Raw genomic sequence first — 21376 nt, 5'->3', positions numbered from 1 at the left:
CTATAGTCTAGTCTATAGTCTAGTCTATAGTCTAGTCTATAGTCTAGTCTATAGTCTAGTCTATAGTCTAGTCTATAGTCTAGTCTATAGTCTAGTCTATAGTCTAGTCTATAGTCTAGTCTATAGTCTAGTCTATAGTCTAGTCTATAGTCTAGTCTATAGTCTAGTCTATAGTCTAGTCTATAGTCTAGTCTATAGTCTAGTCTATAGTCTAGTCTATAGTCTAGTCTATAGTCTAGTCTATAGTCTAGTCTATAGTCTAGTCTATAGTCTAGTCTATAGTCTAGTCTCTATAGTCTATAGTCTAGTCTATAGTCTAGTCTATAGTCTAGTCTATAGTCTAGTCTAGTCTATAGTCTAGTCTAGTCTAGTCTATAGTCTAGTCTATAGTCTAGTCTATAGTCTAGTCTATAGTCTAGTCTAGTCTATAGTCTAGTCTAGTCTAGTCTAGTCTATAGTCTAGTCTATAGTCTAGTCTATTGCCTAGTCTATTGTCTAGTCTATAGTCTAGTCAATAGTCTAGTCTATTGTCTAGTCTATAGTCTAGTCTATTGTCTAGTCTATTGTCTAGTCTATTGTCTAGTCTATTGTCCAGTCTATTGTCTAGTCTATTGTCTAGTCTATTGTCTAGTCTATTGTCTAGTCTATTGTCTAGTCTATTGTCTAGTCTATTGTCTAGTTTATTGTCTAGTCTATTGTCTAGTCTATTGTCTAGTCTGTTGTCCAGTCTATTGTCTAGTCTAAAGTCTAGTCTACAGTCTAGAATGTGTTGTGTTAGTTTAAGCTCGCGAGATATGGTTTATGCAGTTCAGTAGTGGTGACTTTGTCACGGAAGGCAAAGATCGACCTGCCCAGCTGATCATTTACCTCTTACGAAGGTGAAAGTTCTGAAAATATAATTTTCCTATGTCCTTCTGCCTGTCAGCTTGTTGAAAAAATCTTCTAAAAACCCCAGATTGTATATGCGGTATTAATATTTCGATTAGACATACTTTCGAGAAGTTTACTATTGAAAACCGTAAAATGGGTCGATGATCGTCCGAAACAATCCATGAAAATATTGTTAAAAATACAAATTTTTGACAACAGTACATACAGCTTCATTTTTATATGTTGTTGTTGTATTTAGTTTTTAAACACTAAAGGTTAACGGCGGAAAATAACAACATGTATAAAATGTTTTTATTATATACACGATATGTCGATTTTTAATCTGAAAATAGGGAAAGAGTACATAATACCCCTCCATAGGGTGTACTAGAAAAACAATTATTTTCAAAATATTTCCAATTTTTTTTGTACAAAAATAATTTTGCACAAATTTAAAGCAAAAAATGTGACGTCAATATCTGAATGTTGCTATTGATTTGGCAAATGGGGTGTAGTAGTGACATCTCTATAAATTGTCCATGTATTTGTAAAAATCTATTTGTATTAGTAAGAGTGTGTATGTGTTTAGTATCTGTGTATGTATGTTAATTAGAGTTCATTTAACTTGTTGTTTGACAACAGCTGAGCAATATCGTGAACATGGTACGTTTTTTTTTCTTTCTATTTTCTCAAATGCGTTCGTTTATTCCAATGCATGTGACAGATAGACAGACAAACGGGAGGGACAGACTGAGTGACAATAGCAAATACGACTGATAGATAGATAGATGGCTGGTTGGTTAGATTATGGATGGATGGATTGTTTAAATGGGTGGAGGAATAACAATAAAGATGAATAAATAAATAGATGAATTGCTTATACTTTGGCAACATTTGAAATATACGTTTGTTTTTTTTTTGCAATTTTCTTATCGTTTACAGTTCCTTGATTTTCTTAGTTCATTTTCCAAATTATTTGTATACATCTGCTGGCGTTTGTTTTCGTTTTGCTTGGTTTCTTTTCTATAACAAGCTGAAATATTCTTACGCACCTTTTGTTCAAATAATTCGGTGATTGTGTGACTGTCACTTGTAGTCGTCTGCAAATAAAAAGTATTTTAAATACATTCTATTTAGTTTATTATGTCATTTTCTTTTTCGATTTCTTTTCTTGTGTGTTTTTTTCTTTTGCTACAATTTGTTTGATTTTAACTATTTTTAGAAATGTGTGCAAGACATTTTTTTTTTAAATTTGTTTTTTAATTTATTTTTAACAATAATTTAAATACTTTTTAATGCAGGTGCATGGAGATAGAGTGTTACATTTTTTCAATTTATTAAAATATTTTTTTTTTTTAATAAACTGAGCTCGCTTGCGAACAGTGCTATCTTGAAAATCTTCCTTATACATTATTTCTCGAGAAATTTTTTAGAGGTTTGAGAACTAAAACTAAATATAAAACACTACCATAGACTATAAAGTAGACTATAGACTATGCTATAAACTAGACTATAGACAAGACTATAGACTAGACTATAGACTAGACTATAGACTAGACTATAGACTAGACTATAGACTAGACTATAGACTAGACTATAGACTAGACTATAGACTCGACTATAGACTAGACTATAGACTAGACTATAGACCTGACTATAGACTAGACTATAGACTAGACTATAGACTAGACTATAGACTAGACTAGACTAGACTATAGACTAGACTATAGACTAGTAGACTAGACTATAGACTAGACTATAGACTAGACTATAGACTAGACTATAGACTATACTATAGACTAGACTATAGACTAGACTATAGACTAGACTATAGACTAGACTATAGACAAGACTATAGACTAGACTATAGACTAGACTATAGACTAGACTATAGACTAGACTATAGACTAGATTATAGACTAGACTATAGATTAGACTATAGACTATAAACCGGATTATAGACTAGAAGTTTATAAGTTAAAAAAAGTACCATGGGGGTGAATACAACAGTACTAAGTTTTCGGCTGCCGAGAGCCGACCATTGCTTTAGTACTTCAAATTCGTTAATCGTTGAAACATTATACATTTATAGCTTTCGACCGTATCATAAAATTTTATGACTTTTTTAACATTTTTATGGTTTTAAAAATTTTTGGAAGACTTGCAAGTATTTTCCTCTATATTAAAGGTTTAATATTTTATATATCCTGCCTGACTCCTGTTTATTATTTGTATTGTTTTTTCGTTCAATAAAACGATGTCTACATATCAACAAGTTAAGGATATTATTAGCTTATCTGTTGTTCTTGTTGTTATATAGAGAAGTTGTTCTCTTGTTTTTTTCCACATTTTTGATTATCCTTATCTTAACAACTGTTCCAATGTATAAATATGTATTTATTTTTATATATTTTTCTTTAGTTTTCTCTTATTTTTTTTATAAAAACGTGCTGGTAGTATTATCTTTATGTTGTTCTTTAAATGACCATTTTGTTTGAAAATAATGACATTTGCCAAACAGCCATTTTGTAAAGGAAAATTTTCAATATTTTAGGTAAAAGACTCTCAACTCAACTCTTTAAAAATAAAGTTTTTTCAATATACAATTTTTAAATTCAACTGTTATATAACTATTTAGCAAAAATAACAAGTTTGTTTACATACTTTACTATATTTCCGTCTAATCTATTTACTTCCTTTTTCCATATTTTATTATTTATTATCGTTAAAATAATAATATTTTATTATAGTGTACTACCCCCCTTATTCACAAACAACATTTTTATTATATAAAAGGTTTATAAAACAAAATTTCCATAAAAAATCTAATTTATAAACTGTTTATAAAATAAAAATTTTGTTTGTGAATAAGGGTACATCTAGAATATATTGTTATTTTGTTATCATCAGTTTTTGAATTAACATTTGCCAATTGAAATAATATTTTCAAAATCCCTCAATATTTTTGTTAGAAAATAAAACCATAATAATAACCCTCAAATCTATTTATCATAATGCATACAAGGAAGAAAAACAAAACAAATAATAAAAATAATTTGTCATCAAAAATTTATGATTAATAAAACATGTAGTATTTTGTATGTTTTTATTTTTGGTTTTGTTTGCAACATCATAAACGTCCTCGTATCACAAAATATTACAATTGACGCCACATGTATGAAGCAACCAAATGAAAACGAAATAATAAGAAAAAATCTTATAATCATAGTTTAGCACTTGCAAGAAATGTCTGCAAAATATTTATTTATTATTGTATCGTACATTTACAATTATTTTATGTCAAAATCACAAAAGGAACGCAGAACCACAGAAGTTCGAAACTTCTTTGTTGTTTTTTTATACCCTACATCTATATATTGGTCCTACACCCACCTAAAGTATACCAATCGGCTTGGTATCACTTTCTGAGTCGATTTAGCTATGTTCGTCTGTGTGTCCATGTAAACCTTGCGCACTCTACAGATCGCAGTTTTCAAGATAATTGGATGAAATTTGTATATACTCGTTAGTTAGTTAGTTAGTTAGTTAGTTAGTTAGTTAGTTAGTTAGTTAGTTAGTTAGTTAGTTAGTTAGTTAGTTAGTTAGTTAGTTAGTTAGTTAGTTAGTTAGTTAGTTAGTTAGTTAGTTAGTTAGTTAGTAGTTAGTTAGTTAGTTAGTTAGTTAGTTAGTTAGTTAGTTCGTTCGTTAGTTAGTTAGTTAGTTAGTTAGTTAGTTCGTTCGTTCTTCGTTCGTTCGTTTTGTTCGTTCTTCGTTCGTTCGTTCGTTCGTTCGTTCGTCGTTCGTTCGTTCGTTCGTTCTTCGTTCGTTCGTTCGTTCGTTAGTCGTTTCGTTCGTTGTTCGTTTCGTTCGTTCGTTCGTTCTTCGTTCGTTCGTTTCGTTCGTTCGTTCGTTCGTTCTTCGTTCGTTCGTTCGTTTTCGTTCGTTCGTTTCGTTCGTTCTTCTTCGTTCGTTCGTTCGTTTCGTTCTTTCGTTCTTTCGTTCGTTCGTTCGTTCGTTTTCGTTCGTTCGTTCGTTCGTTCGTATCGTTTCGTTCGTTCGTTCGTTCTTTCGTTCGTTCGTTCGTTCTTCGTTCGTTCGTTTTCGTTCGTTCGTTCGTTCGTTCGTTCGTTCGTTCGTTCTTCGTTTCGTTCGTTCGTTCGTTCGTTTCTTCGTTCGTTCGTTCGTTCGTTCGTTCGTTCGTTCGTTCGTTCGTTCTTCGTTCGTTCGTTCGTTCGTTCGTTCTTGTTCGTTCGTTCGTTCGTTCGTTTTTCGTTCGTTCGTTCGTTCGTTCGTTCGTTCGTTCGTTCGTTCGTTCGTTCGTTCGTTCGTTCGTTCGTTCGTTCGTTCGTTCGTTCGTTCGTTCGTTCGTTTCGTTCGTTCGTTCGTTTCGTTCGTTCGTTCGTTCGTTTCTTCGTTCGTTCTTTCGTTCGTTCTTCTTTCGTTCTTTCGTTCGTTCGTTTCGTTCGTTCGTCGTTCGTTCTTTCTTCGTTCGTTCGTTCGTTCGTTTCTTCGTTTCGTTCGTTCGTTTCGTTCGTTCGTTCGTTCGTTCGTGTCGTTTCTTTCTTTCGTTCGTTCGTTCTGTTGTTCGTTCGTTCGTAGTTAGTTAGTTAGTTAGTTAGTTAGTTAGTTAGTTAGTTAGTTAGTTAGTTAGTTAGTTTACAGGTTAGTTCAACTATGTTGTTAACTCCCTTTTAAACCAACTAAACCTTTTTCCCTTGTAATACGAGTTCCCAAAAGTTGTTGCAATAACCTCAAGTAAATGCATACGACTTCCTAGAGTTTACGTCAAGCAGCATGAACTCTGAAGACATAATAAAATCAAGCCACAAAAAACAATAATAGAAAAAGTTTTTCGGTGTTTTTCTCACTTTGCCAAAAATACACAAGAGGCAATGAATTTCGTGAATGTTGTACAAAAATATGTATTATGCAGAGGCAGGCATGTTAGGGAATACAAAAAAAAAACGAAACAACAAAAGTTGCCAAAAATAAAACACGAAAGACAAAAAAAATGTATTAAATAAAATGAAAATAATAAATAAATTTCTAAGTATTTTTAAAAAAGTTATTTGCTCTAACATACAACTATAGCACAGATACCGCAGATAGACAGAGGAGGGCAGGACAGACAGATTTATCTATATAGAAAAGTGTACTGGTGTGCAAGCATGTGGTATGTTGCATGTAGACGAGTAATAAGTTTTTCGTAATCGTGATACCAAACAGCAACTCATAAGATTATTGTCAAGTACATTGTCAAGGCATAAACAAAAATTTCAACGACTATATCGTGCTGTGTGTTGTTGTTGCTGTTGTTTTCTTTTTAACTCGTAAAGGAAACTTATCTTATGTGCAACAGCAGTATGCAACACTTTCATCAATTATTTCTATTCTCAACTGTGGGCAAACATTGACTGTTACACTGACGTAGTACTCGTAGTAACTTGTGCCAGACCCAGCAGAGGAGAAATGTTAAGAAATTTTTGTGCAAAACAAAACAAAAAAGTGCAACTAAAACATTTCATTCATTTATTCATTGTCATTAAAATGTGAGGATGTGTGGTGCTGCTTGCTGTTGGTTGGTTGATGGGTCCGTGTGTCCGTTTTACATTTGGCCGTTTCTGTAAATATGTAGAAACAACATAAATGTCTTTTTATAGTTTAGAAAGGGATGTGTTGAGGGGAAGTTTTGTGGGAGTAGCAGGTGGTAGAATGCTCTTGATGTTTTAATTTTTTTTTGTTGCAATTTCTGTTGTTCTGTTTGTATTGTGGTATTTGTTGCAGTTTCTTAAAGATTAAAATACGTGATATTTTTTTAATGGTACATGACTTGAGGGTTGTTCTTCTTTTTCTACTTTTTTCTATTTTATTTTTAAACTAAAAATTCTAACAATGAATTTGTTTTGCCATCGTCAACAATAGTGAGATCGACAACAACAATAAAATGTTAGTTTCATTTGTTTCCCTCTGAAACTACTTCCGTTTGAACTTGAATCACACGTTTGTCTGTTGGACTACATTTTGTGCACAATGAAATATTTAAATACATTTTCGAAATATTTTCATTTACTTTTTATGTGCCAAACTAAAGGGGAATCTTTTCTGTGATAGATATTACTTGTCTATTGTTTCATTCCGTGCTTTTTTTTTCTTAATTACTTTTGGCGAAATGGCAACTTGCATGCAAAATGTTTATTTAATATTTAAAAATAAAAAGAAATACCACAAATTGTTGTGTTTTAAAAAGTGAATGAATGGTACACGGAAAGAAAAGTTTATTTAATTCATAATTACATTTAAAGTAATTAAAAAGTTAAGAACAAAAACTAATAAAATGCTCCAATTTTGTATTTCATCTTAAATTTGAAATTCTCATCATTCCTAAGCTAATCAAACATTTCTTCACTTCGTCAACATCTAATTAATATTTCATTATAGGAGTTGCTTATTTACGCCTTTCCAACTACAAATAGTATGTAAATTTTTCCTCAATTCTCCTGTGATTACCACCACAACGCTCATTTTAATAACTATGACATTTTCATCTTTCACACCACCCAAATTTAAAGTTTAGTTAAGTATGTATGAATGTCTGTCTGTGTGTTCCTATACATTGCTATGGATATACATATTGTGATTAAAGTAGATAAGTACTCGTTACTCGCATATAAATATTCTATGAATTTTGGTTTAGGACTTTGCATATTAAATTAAAGTACAACCCCTTTAATCCAAACAATTTGTAATGCCTGAAATTTGTAATAGTAGTACTTCGTATGTAAATCCACACACACAAACACACCTACGAGTAATCGTGGTTGGAATAACTAACCATTGAAAATATGTGAAATATACGAGGCGCACCTAACCGTTTTATTTTGTTTGTTGTAGAAAATTTTGGTTTGAAAAGCTTTTTTTTGTTGTAGTTGTAAACAAATTGTAGAAAATTATTTTTAAGGAACTATAGTTAAAAAAATTTTTTTGGGTAAAAAAGTTTTTTGAAAAATTTTGTGAATTGAATTTTTTATTGGCTGTTTAAGTTGAAAGCTTAAAAAGCCATTTTTTGTGAAGAAAGTTTTGTTTGTAGAAAAAATTTTTTACAGTAAAAATAAAAAAACTCTTTTGTATAAAATAATTTTTTAAAAGATTTTTCTCAAATTTTTTTAAAGCTTTCTTCCTGAAAGCCCATTTATAACATAATTTTTTAAACAGTTTTCATAATTTTTTTTTTTTTTATATATTTTTTAAACTTACATATTTTTAAGGGATTTTTTGAAGGAAGAAAATTATAAAAAAACTTTTCATGAGTTTTAATTTAATGAAAATACTCATATTTTTGTGAAAAGCTTTAATTTTTTTCTATATAGAATATTTTTTGAATTTTGTTTACATGATTTTTAATAAAAATGTAAAGAAAAATTTGTAAAAATGATAAAGAAAAATTTTTTGTATAAAAAAGTAAATTTGTTTTTATAAATTTTTTTTTCAATTGTTTTTATTTATAAGAACTAACTTTTTTGTTAGAAAGTTTTTCTTTCTCAAAAAGCGTTTTAAAAAGGTTCTTTTCTGTGAAAAAAACTTTTTACCAAAAAAGTGAAAAAATCTTTTAATTAAAAAGTGTTTTTTCTGCGAAAAAAGCTTTTTAACAAAAAATACTTTTTTGTAAAAAATTTAATGCTTTAATTCTTGAAAGCTTTTCTGAAAAAAGCTATTCTATATTTTGATAAATATAAGTATAATACAAAATTGTTTTTTCTGTGAAAAAAGCTTTTTAATAAAAGGTGAGTTTTTTCTGTGAAAAGGCTTTTTAATAAAAAAGAGATTTTTCTGTGAAAAAAGCATTTTAACAAAAATATTAGTAAAAAAATTAATTCTTTAATTCTTGAAAGCTTTTCTTAAAAAAAGCTATTCTATATTTTGATAATTACTAGTACAATAAAAAAATTTTTTCTGTGAAAAAAGAATTTTAATAAAAGGTGTTTTTTTCTGTGAAAAAAGCTTTTTAATAAATGGTGTTTTTTTTTAAATAAATTTAATTTTAAAAATTTTTGAGAAAATATAGATTTTTTGTAGAAAGCTTTTTTGTTGGTTTTTTTTGCTATAAAAATATAAAAATTTTGAAATTTTTTGAAAATGTGAAATAAAGCATTTTTTTAATTTTTGAAAAAAAAGCCTTTTCTTATTGAAAAAAAAAAAAAAAAATTAAAAAAAATTCTTCTTTTTGTACAAAGATTTTTTTCAATGCTTCTCTATAAAGGTTTATTTTGCTAAAATGATTTTAAGATTAAAAAGTTTTTTTTGTTTTTTTTTTTTTTTTTTTGTGAAAAAAGCTTCTTAATAATAGGTGTTTTTTTGTGAAAAATGCTTTTTTATAAAAAAATAATTATTAGAAAAAAAAATTTTTTAAATTTTGAGAAAATATAGATTTTTTGTAGAAAGCTTTTTTGAAAAAAGCTTTTTTGTTAGATTTTTTTCGTCTATAAAAATAAAAAAATTTAGAAATTTTTTAAAAATGTTAAATAAATATTTTTTTTTAATTTTTGAAGTTAAAGCTTTTTCTTATTGAAAAGGCTTTGCAAAAAAGTTTATTGAATTTCTAAATATTTTTAAGCTTTTTAGTGCAATATTTTAAAATCGGTAAATTTTAGTAAATTAAATAAAAGCAAAATAATATTTAGGAAAATAAGCTTTTTTTAAGCGATTTATGTACGTTTTTGGCGTAAATCGTGCTTCACTTTTGGAAAAGCTTTTATTTTTTTACATGAACTTTATATTAAACATTTTACTTAATATTTTGTAGTATTTTTGTTTGATTTTCCATCCTCGTATCTTCCTGCATTAGTTTGATTACATTAAAGTAATCATTAAAAATTATGTGGTAACAATGTGTTTTACATACAAATATGTAAAAAATTTATATAAACAATGGAATGTGGTGTCCTGTAACCGAACACATATACATATATATAAATACACATGTGGACTGGAAAATAAGCGAGAGTTTTAAAAGTAAGATTGATTTTAAGGGAGTAGTTGGTGCTCAGTAGTTGAAGAGGATCTTTCTTTTTATTTCACTAAACAAAGTTGTCTGAACATCCTATCTATTAAGTTTGTAGATTTTCCTATGTTCTAGGAGATGAAGAACTAGTCGTCTCTCTTCTTCATTACAATGATACTCTGATGATCCCCATAATGTTGTGTCTGAAAGATGACCATCATATATTTCTACTATTAGGATTGCTTCACTTTCCATTTTAGATCTAGATTAAGTATTCTTTATGGAATAAAATAGGTATGATGCATACACCTATTTTTCTATGCACATGTGTACATACTAACATATTTATATGTATGCATATAAATATGTGTAATTTATTTACTTTATTCAAATTTATTTTGTATAGTTCTTTTTCATGTCAGTCATGTTATTATTAGCTATTTACTTTATACTTAATATTTACACCATTTCCCTCGGGTATGATCAAAAGAAATAAAAATTACATTTGAAAATTCCTATAAAGAAATATACATATATTTTTTAAAAAGAATTTTTAATGCATATTTGTTTTCTAAATAAACTAAAACAAGTATACATACATATGCAAATGTATGTATATGTGTGTAAGTTTGCTAATATAGAAATGGTGTTGTTGTTTGAGTGTGTGTTAGTTACAAAATATGCATACATATGTCTGTGTTACTGACGGTATAACGTTTGTAATGTCAACCATTATAAAGGGAAATATTGTACATATGAGTCTATTATAAAAATGGTTGAAATTTTCTGTTGCTGCTACTTGCTGTTGTTATTATATTTTTGGTCTACTATATGGTTGCTATTATGTCTGTCCATTTTCATAGTTGTGTTTTTGTGTAACAACAAGCCCCCAGTGACTTTTACCCAGTTACTCTAGGAAATGAAGGAAAAAAGAACTAAAACAAAAACTGAAAAAAATTAACAATAAGGGCACTTGTGTTAAGGAATAAAAGAAACAAAATCATATAGTACAATAAGCACTTAAACTAACTAGAGACAGTGGTAGTGGTGTTAGAGATCGGCAAGCTAAATTATAATTTAATGATTATTAAATTATATGTAATTGAGAAATCAGGGAATATTGTAAAACTGACAATAATAGAAAAACAAGTTTCTCTCCTTAAAATAAGTAGTTTTTTCTGGCCCACTGTTTCTGCTGTAAATGTATGAATATGACTTTACCATAAATTATTTACAAAATCATGTTGCAACAACAGTGTAGCTGTAAACCAAGTAGTAATTTTTTGTTTTTTTTTGTTGCTTTCAAATGAATGAATCATTTGCTTTTATTCTTTTAACTAAATTTTTGTTTCATCAAAATTAAAAGGAGAACGAAACACTAAAAAGGAAAGGGCGTAGTATGTAGCAACTTAATGGACAATCAAAATAAAAGTTTTAACTTAAACAACAACAGCAGCAGCAACGACAACAACAAAAAAGAAAACTTTGTAAAAGTAAAATGTCTGCACTTTAACAGCAACAACAATAAAGTTAAACAAAAAAGTTGAAAAAAAAAAAAAACACTAAACAATATAGAAACTACTTAAAAGTTAAGCAAATTATGGTGAAATGCTGATGGTATACTTTTTACCACAAAATAATAAAATTGGACCATATTTTTTTAAAGCAATTTTACTGTTTTATAAAATTTAAGCTTTAAGCTTTTTTATACCTTTAGAACAATATATTGGGAAAATTTCATCTATCTGCCTGATCCCTAGGGTTCAACTACAGACAGACGGACGGTTTGATAGACGGAAGGATGGACATATCTAGATGGAATTTGGAAATTTACAAAGACCAAGATTTTATATTTAACTAATTTTTTTATAAAATAATCTTAATGGATAATATTTTAGGAAAATTTCATTGTTACCTCTGGATCCCATTGTATCTTTAAGGGGCAGACGGACAGACAGAAAGACGGACAGACAGACAGACGGACAGACGGACAGACGGACAGACAGACAGACAGACAGACAGACAGTAATAATCTCCTTCAGAAAAGGATAGTCATATCTAGATCGAATTTAGAAATTTACAAAGACCAAAAATTTATATTTTACTAAATTTTAAAAAAATAATCTCAATAGATAATATTTTGGGAAAATTTCATTGTTACTTCTGCATCCCATTGTGTATTCAATAGACAGACAGTAATTTTAATAAATTTCAAAAAATAATCTCAATAGTAATATTTTACGAAAATTTCATTGGTACCTCTGCATCCCATTGTGTATCCAATGGAAAGACAGTCCGTCTGTCTGTCTTTTCTAGTAATCAAACTTCAAGACACATTTTTGAAAAAAGATTTTTGGAACACACAAGCTCTTCTATTGTCTCATGAACAAAGCTGATTAAATTTTAAATTTTAAAGCGAAAGAATCCTATACTTACTTAACCTTTTCTAAAGCACTATCTGCGCTGTATGCTAATTTAACTTTTTAAAAATTTTCTCTCTTTCTTAAATATTTATCTTATTTTACACTTTCTCGAATACACAAAACTTAAATAAGGATAAGCAGGAAATGTAAACATTGAATTATTTAGAAAAGTAAATAAATACTGTATACGTTTTTTTTTTGTTGTAAAGAACAAACACACACACACACACACCTAGAAGCAAGACTTCAACACAAAAACACTGCATTGCAAATATAAGCAGCAGCACCCTAAATCCAAACAACAACAGCAACATTAGCAGCGTGCCACTATAGCAACAACTAACTCAAAAGTCAGTTGCACTGCACGTACAAAAAATTGTTTCGTTTTCTAGTCACTTGTTTTTTTTCTTACTTGTCTTTTGAAAATTTTTATTGAAAATTGTCGACTGCGTGTGAAGACGACAACCAAAAGGATGTAAGAGTGAGTGAGTGAGTGGGTGGGCGTATGGTTGATGGTAATTTTTAGCTGTTTGACGTAGAAAAAGAAGAAGAAAAATAAAACAAACAAAAAATAGCATAACAATTCAATTACGCCACCGTGTACGTTGAGTATTATGGAAACTGACAGCGTAAAACAAACCATATTATGAGATGAGATGAAAGAAGAAACATGTGCATGTGCTTAAAATCATGTTTGTTTAAATTAAAGAAACTTCTTGCATGTCATCATCATCATCATCGTCGTCGTCACTAACATCGTTATTTTAGCGAACAAACATTGAAAAAGGAAAAATATAAATAATAAAATTGTTTATAGAAAAGGGTGTCTGTCCTCTTCTAGTTAGATAGAAAGTTAATCATATGCTGTGCAATATCTACTAGTAAAATATACAAAATGTTTAATTTAAATTAATATACATAGTATGTTTTACACTTTTTCTGCACGACTGGGCAATAAATAAATATTTTTTAAGACTTGTGTTAAACAATTTTATTTAAACTAATCAAAAGTGTCTCTTATATGAAGTTAAAAACGAAATGAAATATGTCGACATCTCGATTTCTTTTTCACAAAATGATGAATTTTTTTAGAATTTAATTTGATTTTTTTCCCAGCTCTGCACCAATTTCTTAGTCCTGATTTTGGCCATAACAAAATAATTACAACATAGAGCTTCGCTTGCTACGTGTTATTCTTGTTTTTAGTTTATAAACACACAAACTAAGTACAAGAACAACATTTACCATATGAAGCTGTATGTTGTTGTTTTCTTGCGTCTGATTGCAAAAAATCTAATATTTTACGAAATTTTCAAAAGTTGTCTCGAATTTTTGCTCATATATCCACTGTTTATAGACAAATTTTGTAGATTTTAAATAGAAAACTTCTCGAAGTTATGTCTGACAGGTAAACTGAAGAAGCCAAAGATATCTAGGCTCTTAATTTCGGGTGCTTTACGTGAACACCTGCCGTGTTGGCCTATTTCAGGGTGGTCTATTTCAACCACTACATAAGCTTATGGGACGACTCACCACCGCCCCATTGCGCTTCTTACACGCAGGTGGCAATTTACGTATATTGAATTTCCGGTCCAGTATACGTGCACTTTGCTCAAGTACTTGAGCTATCTAATCTCTGACCATTGCTGCCGTTGCTTAACTTCCGAGATGCAAAAACATCACTTCCGTTTACACCCATGCGGATGTGATGTCCGCTGTTGAGTCGGCAACAGCACCTAGAGACGTAACCGGTAGACCGAAGTACGAATCCATCAAATAAGCCGAGACTTTGTTCTTACTCACAGGGACACACTGTGGTAAATCTTTTATGAACTATAGTTTACTCTGAACATACCCGGTCAAGGAAGGAAAATTCAATTATATCACTTGTATAAAATACCTTTCATCCATCACCATTCAACCCTTCACGCTTCTCATTTAACCGACACACTCATAAGAGAACACTCAACAAATGACGAATAGACCGACAGACGGACTACGACACGACTTGATTGGAACGATATATAAGGATCTACCGCCAATTTTTGATGGAAAATATAAGTGATCACAGATGTTCTCAGTTGGAATGGATCTACACTATATAAGCTTGGTTGACTTATATACCCGGTAGATGTGTGGTATGGGATCCAAACTTTAGCCTTAATATACCTTGGTAGTTCATAAAGTCTAGACCCTAGTCTAGTCTGGTAGCCAATGTAACTATTTTTCTTCTTCTTTTCATCTATATTTGCCACTGTGACAGTTTTCATTGAAGAAGAGGTCAAGTCGCGAGTCTATATTGAACCCAAAGTCCAGTTATTACTGCGAACAAGATCGATACGTCTCTATTAAAGGTTATAAGTGACATATTACGTTTTTTATTGAAAGAAAATCATATTAACTTGGCCGTTATGCATTAGTCGCCATTATTCCACCTAGACTATAAAAAGCAGATCGCATGCAGGCTCTTTGTCATGGGATCAAAACTAAGGTGATGTCAGCTAGACGATCCTACCTTCACAGATCATTCTTACATAGTCTGTCCAATGTGGGCTGTACTTAAGGAACTAAAGCCGATTTTAGGCTTTTCATATTAAATTGATTTTTAAGAGAAAATATCGAGTTTTGCTGGAAAATATAATTGATCTCAAATTTGTTATAGTTTCTTAATTGGAAGCCTATTTCAAGATCTGCCTACTGGTTTTTGAGTATTAATCATCAAAGATTGATTTTCGATTTAAAAGTCTTTACTATAGCCTTTAAAAATAAGTGGGCGTAAAAAAGGGCATGGCATTTTCGATTTAAAAGTCTTTTCTATAGCCTTTAAAAAGATGTGGGCGCAAAAATGGGCATGGCATCCAATCAAGATTTACTTAAGTTTAAAGATCTTACTTTGCTTTTATTAAGTAGTTATAGTACAATTGTAAAGAAGTTAAATTTTTGTTATTCTTATTATAGTCTATTTAAACTACATTACAGACAAAAATAGCTCTTTAAAAATTCATTTTTAAAACATTTGTTTTTTTATTATTATGCCTATATTTGGAATAATACATACTATTATCCATATACTACTATATTTGTTATTGTTATTGCCTTCAGTTGCTTCATTTAACAAATATTTACCTTTCCAAAACTTAGCAAAACAAACAACGAAATCTTAATTTAAAAATGTTGAATATGAGCATTCTTTCTTCAAGAGGTCCCCAAAAATAATGTTGCAATTGTTATAACAACTACTGCAAAAACAACAACAATTACAACCAGCAAATGTATTCAACATTTTCAATTATTCATCATTGTAAAATTGTGTTCATTTAAATGAATTTTTTTCTTGTTGTTTCTTACATTTTGATTTGTTGTGTTTCTTTTAGCAATTTTGTAAAGTAGTTTTTGGCAGTTTGCCATCAAAATGCCAACATTATTTTCATGTTAAAAAAAAGCAACATTTTTTTTTGTTAACCACCTCGACTTCCGTCTCTGAGCTTGTTTCGCTAAACAGTTTTAATATGTCTAGAATTGTTGAATTGGTTTTTAACTTTTCGTTTTTTTTTCTTTTGTATATTTCTGTTACGAACGCGTGCTTTTTCTTTTTTGTTGTTTTAGTGTTGCTGTTGGTGGTTGGTGGCCTTTTATACTTTCGCTTAATACTAGTTTTTTAACCACATATTGTTGTTTCTTTGTAGCTTGTCATTTAAGGAAGCTCTGCAGTTCGTATTCCTTTCCTAAAAAACGTGTTTAACATAACTTATACTCTCATACATACATATGTGTGTTGTTAATAGACTTTATCGTGTTTTTATGTAAATTTTGTAGTAAGGTGGTTTCTTGATTTACAGTTATGGAAATATTTTAAAGCTTTTGAATTTTTTGTAAATTTGGTGAAAAATACATTTATCATTAACTCATCTGTTCAAATCATATTAACATATAATACAATTTTATAAGTAAATTTCATATCAATATTAATAATTTAGTCGAATTTGACAAAGATCGTTCCATTATAGCTCCCAAAAAACTTAAAAAACTCAAAGGTTGTTGGTCTTGACCGAGTTTATTTGATTTAATTTTTAGGATTAAGTCCTTAATACGACAAGTGTTTTTGTGATGTAATAATATCTTTAGCCCCTACTGTAGAGGTGTAATAATTCCTGTATACGTTTTTTTTTACAACTTTACGATGACGATGCATGATATACATATTTTATTACATTTAGTTTATATATATTCCTATTATCGTCGATGTTTTTTTTTTTTGCTTTTTATAGGCTTTTTTTTATCAAAATTGTAATTGTATGAATAGAGCAAGTAGGAGTATTTTATACGGCTAAGCCGAAACTTAGATACCTCAAAAACATCTTATATTTGTTAGAAATTACAAATTAATATCACAAGATGGTCGTATATACATATGTCCTATATATGGACTCAGTATACCCTTCACCTTTGTGAGAGGGGTATATATACATAAGTTTGTCATTCTGTTTGTAATTTCTACAATATAATTTTCCGAGCCTATAAAGCATATATGTATATTCTGGATCCTTAGATACCAGATTCGATTTATTTTTGTCTGTCGGTCCATCTATCTGTGCTCAAGTACTCGATGACTTTTCCCCGTTACTAACTTCCGGGATATAAAAACATCACTTCCGTTTAAAACCACGCAGATGTGATGACCTCTGTTGAGTCGGCAATAGCATCTAGAGACTTATTTGGTAGTCCTAAAAACGAATCCATCAAAAAAGCCGAGGACTTAGTTCTTACTCACAGAGAACACACTATGAACATACCTGGACAAGGAAGGAAAATTTATTGGTATCGCCATTCATCCATCACCATTCAACCCAGCACACTTCTCATTCATCCGACACACTCATGGAGAACAAGATCTTCACTCACTCTAGATCCGTATAACCCCATATTACCTTCCCGTATACATTCTTCCTGTATCATATACACTTAACACTAACTCATTTCCAATGCTTAGTCCCACAGTCAATCCTCTGTGGGGTATCTGTTGACTTCGGCAACAGCACCGAACTTATTCCGAATTATAGACTTTACCCCGCATCAGTCCTTTAACCGATAGGACCGCAATACAACAAAAATGGGTCTTCATCAAGGAAACAAGCCCCGAGGTGGTGCTGTGTGTATATTAAAATCAGTTTTCAGATGACCTGAGATACCGAATCTTCAATAATTCTATCAGACAGGCCTTCGAGAAGACGATATTTCAAATCAGTAAAATCGGTTCATAAATAAGGGAGATAAGAGCAATAATCCGAGACAACATCTTAAAATTTCATCAACAATTAAAAGTTTTGTGTATGCTTTGGCAAAAAGGAAAAACAACAACATATGGCTTCATAAGGTAAATGTTGTTGTTGTATAAGCAAACTTTTAAAAAAAAGTACTTTCTGGCACTTTTTCGTCATTCAACAATTGGTACTTTTTTGAGATTCTTAGAAAAATAAAATTAGACATATAGGATCCTAACGGAATGAAAATTTATAAGATTAAACTTGTTGGTACTTTTTGATCTTCAACTGGTACTTTTTGAATAAAGAACTCTTACTTTTTTACAACCATTTTTAATATGAAGAAAAAGCTTATCAATAGAGAACATTTGTGAAAAATTTCCGCTCAATAGATAGATGGGCAATACGTACGTATATAATAGGATCGTCATAGGTTTGAATAAGGTCCTACAATACACATACATATGTATGTATTATATGTTTTGTGGTTCTATGACTGATATGTTACAAACGTAATAACAATAACAAACCGCCCATATCTTTTGATAGTGGGTATAATAAGGAATAGGAAAACGGAAAGCATTGTAAGCGTGTGTGTTATGTAAAGTGTGTAGTATTTACGAGTATGTAATTTATTTGTAGGCACTTTACATGGCAACACAATATTCATGAATATGCAACAATTGTATGTCTAAATGTAGTTTCAAAATATACACTTCTACACAAAAATGGCTTGAAAAATGTATTTGATCAGAATAGAGACTTGTTACAGTGTATTTCAATTTTCTGCTTTAATATTTAATATTTTATAATATGCTCATTCTATGTTTAGTTTAGTTGTTGTATTTTAAATTATTAGTTAAAATTTAAAGTTGTTATAACAATTTCAAATTTCCAGCTAAAACATGGGGGGGATTTTGTTTTTCAACAATTGATTTATATTTTCTATACATAATAACTGTTATTCAATAAAGTCTTATTAAATTTCACAACAATTTAACAAAATAAATAACAAAAATTCGGTTTAATTAAATTCATACCTTGTTCAACGTTAACAATGTTTTATGTATGTGTATCAATTACCGCAATGACCTTGTATTGATTTCAATTTATTTTTACACAATTTTGGCAAATTTCCACAAATAATTGAAGACGAAATAAAGACAACAAACATACAATAAAATGAAAGAATAAATGAAAAATGAAAAAAAAAAAACATTAAACAACACTCAATTATGACAAAGTCCAATTATGAAATCATTTACTGTTTCTCGGCGTTTAATAATTTTCACACAATCATCGTACATTTACAAAATGATTCATTTTTTTATTTTTTTTTTGCTTTTAATGCTGTCATTTCTAAGCATTTAAACAAATTTTTAATAAATTTTACAGTTTTAATTTATATCAATGACATTAATTTGCTAATTTTTTTTCAATCTTTTTTCATTTTAGATTAAAAAACAAGCAACGTCAACCTCCCCAAAATGCAACGTTCTAAATGACGTCACGTTTTTTGAAAATTTATCAAACCGTTCTAGTGGAGGACGGATAGCAGTGTGTGGCAGCGGCGGTTTCATTCTATAATTTTTTCTGCGGAAAATTATTATAGAAAACCAATTGTGATATTTTTTTTAGTTCATTTTCATTTTAAACTAAAAATACTAAAAGTACGTTTAAACTTTTAATTGCAACATAACTTTTATATTCTGAAAAAAAAACGCAAATAATTAAGTTGTATTTTTATGGTTTACCTCTAAAAACACTTAATTTTCATTTTAAGTTTTTTCTACAATTATTTTTTACGATTTATAATTTCCATAAATGTAAACGTGGTATTCATTTACTTCATTTAAAGCAACAAAAAAAAGACAATTTTAAACTACAAAGTAGCTAAAAACAGAAGAGAAAGAGCTAAAAACTAGAATTACCCTTAGTGGCCAGAGAGAAGACCTTTTTTTTGGAAAAGGGGAGGCTTTATTTATGTTTGTATTTAATACAGTCGCCATGTCACATGGGGGCGGCCAGGAATGTTTGTAATATTTCCAGCTGATGAACTCATCTTGATGACATACGGTGCTGCTATACCTCGTATAAGTCCACGACCAACACTCGATTGCCTGCGTGAACCTCAAGTACCAATTGTTATACCTGCCCGAAGTTTACCTCCCCCCTCTTCATCGTCGTTAGCCACGTTACCAGCACCGGCACCATCGACAACTGCATCGGCCCCAGCAACTACTTCCAGCAGCTTTTTTGCACGCTTTAGGGGTGATCAGCAGCAGCAACAACAACAGCTGCAGCAACTACAGCAACAGCAAGAACAGTTGTCATTGAATATACCCGACGAAGAAATTGAGCAATATCCGGTTTATACTCCAGAACCGTTAGCCCATAGACTTTTACACTCCACTTACGAACGTCCCGTATTACCTACGATTTTAGAGAGACCTTCACCCACTCCTTCACCTACGCCAATTCCATATACAACACCGACACCGCCTTTGACTCCCACACGTCGCAGTTCTAAAACATCATTGAAAAGATCAACTCCCGTGCTACGTAGACCGGAAGCACAACTAGCAACACCTCCTCAGTTGTTAACACCTATGTATAATGATTTAAATATGCGTTCGTCACAACAACACCAACAACAACCAACTTCTTCTTCCCGACCAACTCTAGAACGTTCAACAGCCTTGCGTGAATCTACCCCCTTGAGATATAATGAAGATCCTGGCATGGCCATGGGTGCTCATCTTTATCCGCCTATACAATATCCTACCGGATCTTTAGAACATCCCAGTCGAGAAAGTAGTCCTAGCATACTTGTCGAACCGCCCGAAACAGACCCCACAAAACCTCGTTTGGGTCCTGGTTGGGGGCGTCCCATGTCGCCCATGGAACTACCGCCTGAACCCTCTACATCACAGAAATCTCCCTCTAGTAAATCGCGCATGTTAAGACCTAAACTACATATACCACTTGGAAGACTGGGTCGTTCATCGTCCAGCGATCACAAAGAATCTCATAGACTGCGAGAAGATTTAGAATTACAAGTAGAAAATCCCATATTTAATACAGAAAACTTAAGACAACTTAACTTTGATGCTTTCTTCGATTCCGGTGAACCTGTCTACAAGCTGCAACCAAAAACACCTGCCACCGCACCCATGGACGGTTCAATGGGTGCCACTTTACCGCCTCTGGATAACTATGCCGGGGTGTATGATTCGCCGCGTAAAAACCGTAATACCTCATCGTCGGGTGGCCTGTTTGCCCGTTCGCCCAAAGAGGATAAACTTCTTAGTTCACGTTCCAAAAGTACCGAACAATATGATCCCATAAGAGAAGGACGAGCCTCATCTGTAGGTCCGGCCGCCGGTTCCGCTAGCGTGGCTAGTGGTGGCAGCGGTGGTGGTGGCGGCGGCGGCAGTACAAGTGGTGGTGGTGGTGTGCCCCAGAAAGGTGACAGGTGCCCCCAAAAATTACTTTTTTACAAAAATCTAATCTCATTGTTTACAGCTTGACAAAGTATATTTATTAAATAAACAAAAAACATTGCCTAACGTTTCTGCTCTCACTCTCTTGCTGGTGTTGTCACGTGTGAGAGAGTGGGAAAATAGCAATGGATCTGTTGTCTTCTAACATTTTTGAAACAAAATTACTAGAAAAATAAGTAAAATGAATGCCGCTAACATTTTTCTATTTATATTTATGTTAAAGTTTGCCTAATTTTTTATGCTTTTTATTAACATGTTTTTTCTCTTTAAAGTGAAACTGCACTGCACAGCAAAAGAGAAGAAAATTTGGTAGAGAATTTG

General features: G+C 31.0%; 1 protein-coding gene across 2 annotated transcripts in view; it reads left to right on the top strand.

The window, feature by feature from the left end:
- LOC119607140 overlaps window positions 1-21376 on the top strand; it is a 137843-nt gene that overhangs the window by 45351 nt on the left and 71116 nt on the right. For both annotated transcript variants that reach the window (XM_037960933.1, XM_037960932.1), the window contains one exon: window positions 19008-21020. In XM_037960933.1, coding sequence (XP_037816861.1) covers window positions 19583-21020 — 1438 coding nt within the window. In that variant the 5' untranslated portion in view covers window positions 19008-19582. The remainder of the gene's footprint in view (window positions 1-19007; window positions 21021-21376) is intronic.

The sequence above is a fragment of the Lucilia sericata genome, unplaced genomic scaffold (genome assembly GCF_015586225.1).
Source record: "Lucilia sericata isolate MDLA Ls3-8-SP2 unplaced genomic scaffold, ASM1558622v1 Contig000660F_arrow, whole genome shotgun sequence".
NCBI lineage: Eukaryota > Metazoa > Arthropoda > Insecta > Diptera > Calliphoridae > Lucilia > Lucilia sericata.
This window is presented reverse-complemented; position numbering and strand designations above follow the sequence as displayed.